The sequence below is a fragment of the Austrofundulus limnaeus genome, unplaced genomic scaffold (assembly GCF_001266775.1).
Source record: "Austrofundulus limnaeus strain Quisiro unplaced genomic scaffold, Austrofundulus_limnaeus-1.0 Scaffold405, whole genome shotgun sequence".
Taxonomy (NCBI): domain Eukaryota; kingdom Metazoa; phylum Chordata; class Actinopteri; order Cyprinodontiformes; family Rivulidae; genus Austrofundulus; species Austrofundulus limnaeus.
In genome coordinates, this window is record NW_013952807.1 from 347,153 (window position 1) to 350,390 (window position 3,238).

General features: G+C 39.8%; 1 protein-coding gene across 2 annotated transcripts in view; it reads left to right on the plus strand.

The window, feature by feature from the left end:
* Positions 1–3,238, plus strand: part of arsg (arylsulfatase G) — a 17,963-nt gene that overhangs the window by 5,180 nt on the left and 9,545 nt on the right. For both annotated transcript variants that reach the window (XM_014024054.1, XM_014024053.1), the window contains exons 3-4: positions 1,690–1,932; positions 2,056–2,291. In XM_014024054.1, the coding sequence (XP_013879508.1) occupies positions 1,703–1,932; positions 2,056–2,291 (466 nt within the window). In that variant the 5' untranslated portion in view covers positions 1,690–1,702. The remainder of the gene's footprint in view (positions 1–1,689; positions 1,933–2,055; positions 2,292–3,238) is intronic.

Sequence of the window (3,238 nt, forward strand, 5' to 3'; positions counted from 1 at the left end):
ACATCTGGTGAAAATTTCATGTCATTAGCACCTCTAGTAATATATTTACTGAGAAAAATGGTGACGTGTTCAATACTTATTTTACCCGCTGTGTGTGATTTTCTGTGGTTGCTCAGAAGTACTAAGAATCAGGTCCCAATGTGCCCTCATTGCCATCACCTGGGATATAAGAAGCCCAAAACCAGAGTCAGAAGCAGAGTAATATGTTTTGCATTGGCAGAGAAGACAAAGCTCACATACTCAACTCACCAACGCTTTTTCCTAATAAATGTGGCAACATTAAAGGCAAACTAAACAAACTTTCCAATGAGGTGAAATTTATTACCAAAAAGCATTGTTACAACAAATAAATAATCAATCACACACACATTTCTTTACTTTTTGTGCACATAAACTATACCACTTCATGTCTTTGAAGTTGGTGTCACGGTTGTATAGATTTGCAGAACCCAGAATGCAGGCAAAAAGACTAGAGGGATGCCAAAATAGATATTTATTAAACAAAAGGTGCTGACAAGGCAGCCAGAAATGCTACCTACAAAAGAACCTTGGAACGTGGAGGAACACGCATGAGAGAACRCAGTGTAGACGTGAAAACCTGTACAATGCTGATCTGCTAAACTGACGAAGAGACAGTATTATAAAGAGACACTAACCTGGGGGACAAACACTTGGGGTAGAGGATCAGGTGAGGGTGGCTGTGACTGGCTGGAGAAACAAAGTCACTGTAAGTGATACAAAGTAAATCTAGTAGAAAACACAAATCCTAACAGTTGGGCTGWTGGTGTGTCAGCAGATGAGCAGCAGTTTCAGTTTAACCTAAAAGCAGTGTGTACACTGAGGCTGTCTCAATTCAGGGGTCGATAGGCCGGTTGCGTCACCCCTCTGTAGGCTATCCCAATTTGTGGGCGCCTACTAATGCGGCCAACAAATACGGCCCACAAAACCCCCAAAACGTAATCTGCATCTGAACATCCTACACGGCCGACAATGTCACAGGTTTCATTGTGCTGTCAGCAAACTAAACAGAAAAACCAAGACGGCAAAGTTTTTTTTGTTTGTTTTTTTATGGCAAAGTTTGGAAATTAATCACAGACTAAAGAATTTGTTTTAAATGTTGGTTTCGCAGCTTAGCTGATTAAATTTTCGCCTCAACCAGATTTTAAGTACAGTGCAATTACAAATACTGATACTGGAGCTACACCCAAGTTCTTAATGTATTTTATTTATTTACGTGTAATGTTTTTTAAAATACAGAATTTCGTGAAGTTATACCTCCCATAAAAAAGATGCACATGCATGTTACAACTTTCGTTGCTGTTAGATGTTTTATTATTTATTGTTGATATTCATTTTTATTGTCTAGATGGACTACACATGCAAATTATTATAAATCTAGTGCAATGCATCAAATGTTTTTATGTTGTAATTGCAAACTGTCCCGATTAAATAAAACTGTAAAAACAAAATGTAAAGGCGTGTGAAATAAAACGTATGGTAACGGGGTAGAGCGTGGTCACACTAACTTCAGAAGATAAGACCATCTCATTTCACAGCCGTTATGCTCCGCCTAAACAGGTTACATAGTGTGGCCTCAGTGGGCTCTGTGGGCTGTGGTCTACATGGGCTGCAACCCCTGAATTTAGACACAGCTTGAGCTTTTTTCCAAATTTGTGTCACCTCTTATAGGTTTGAAGCCACCATGATGGAGGCCTTAAACCAGCTGGTCCTGTCCAGAGTGTTGCTATGTGGGCTCCTTCTCCACACAGTGTCCCACCGGGGACTGGGAACTGGGGAGACAGTTAGAACAAAGCCCAATTTCATCATCATACTGGCAGATGATATAGGCTGGGGTGACCTGGATGTTAACCAACCAGAGAAGAAGACAAACAACACACCAAACCTTAACCGGATGGCCCAGGAAGGACTAAGGTAGATCATTTATTGATTTAATATACCTTTTGTGAGACAAACAAATTCATTATGTCATCAAAGTAAACATGTTGCTGGTCTTCTGATGAACTTGTATCATTTATATAAATATTCTGCAACCAGACTGACAGACTTCCACTCCCCTGCATCAACATGTTCTCCGTCCCGCGCTGCAATCCTTACAGGCCGATATGGCCTCAGAAACGGAGTGATACATAACTTCGGCGTGAATTCTGTGGCTGGTCTGCCCCTTTCTGAAATCACCTTTCCCCAGCTGCTGCAGCAGGCAGGTTATTACACCGCCATGATCGGGAAGTGGCATCTTGGGCACAACGGACCGTACRGTCCGACTAACAGAGGTAAAAGTTGGAGCTTAACACTGTGATCACTCTCCACTGTTCTTGGCACTTTGCATGCTTGTTATGCTTGTTTCCAATGTCCTGGAACCCAATTAGTATTGTCCTCTGTTGTTCACAATATTACTGATGGTATTTGTTTTGTTCTTTCTGTCTGAGACATTTAATTATATTCTAACACTTGTAATTTATTTGTGCAGTCAAATAATAAAATCCTTGTATATGGAGAGTTAGGAGTGTCTTTTTACATCCCTGTTTTATTGCTTTGAGTACCTCTCATTGGCCCTTATTTCCTTCTGATAAATTAGTGGTCCTCTGTGAAGCAGTTGTGTTATTCCTTTTTTTTAGTTTACAGTGAGTGGGTAACTTTAACCAACCAGGAAACATTCTTTTCTAGAAATTAATGTGTTTAGCAGAAAAAGCTGGGCAAGTGTTTGAGTGACTTTAGCAAGAGTCATGTTATTGGAGGTTAATRTTCATTGATACATGAACAAAGCGAAGGCGTTCACTTCAACAGACTGCTGTAGCTCAAAATGCCTAAAAGCTGAATGCAATTAGCCTTAAACCAGGGGTGTCAAACTCATTTTCACCGAGGGCCACGTGAGAGTTATGGGGCCCTCGAAGGTCCACTTGTAATGAACTTTGATGTTTCGTGTTTAACTTTGACTAAACAGAGTTTTAACACGTCCTCTTTTAAACACTGATAAGAACTAAGTGTATGACTGACTAAATCTGTAATAAATACAGAAATATTATTAAAAGTAAAACTAATAAAGTTTTACTCACTGATGAGTTTCTAGTGAGTAGCTGCATTATGGCAGATTTAGTTTAAGTTTGATGGTGACTTTAAAGCAGCTTATTTTCAGACATTAGTACTGTGCTAACCAACTAAATTGCTCAGTTACTTCAAGCAACAGCTCAGCTAATTACGTAAATAACCTCTCCTCGTG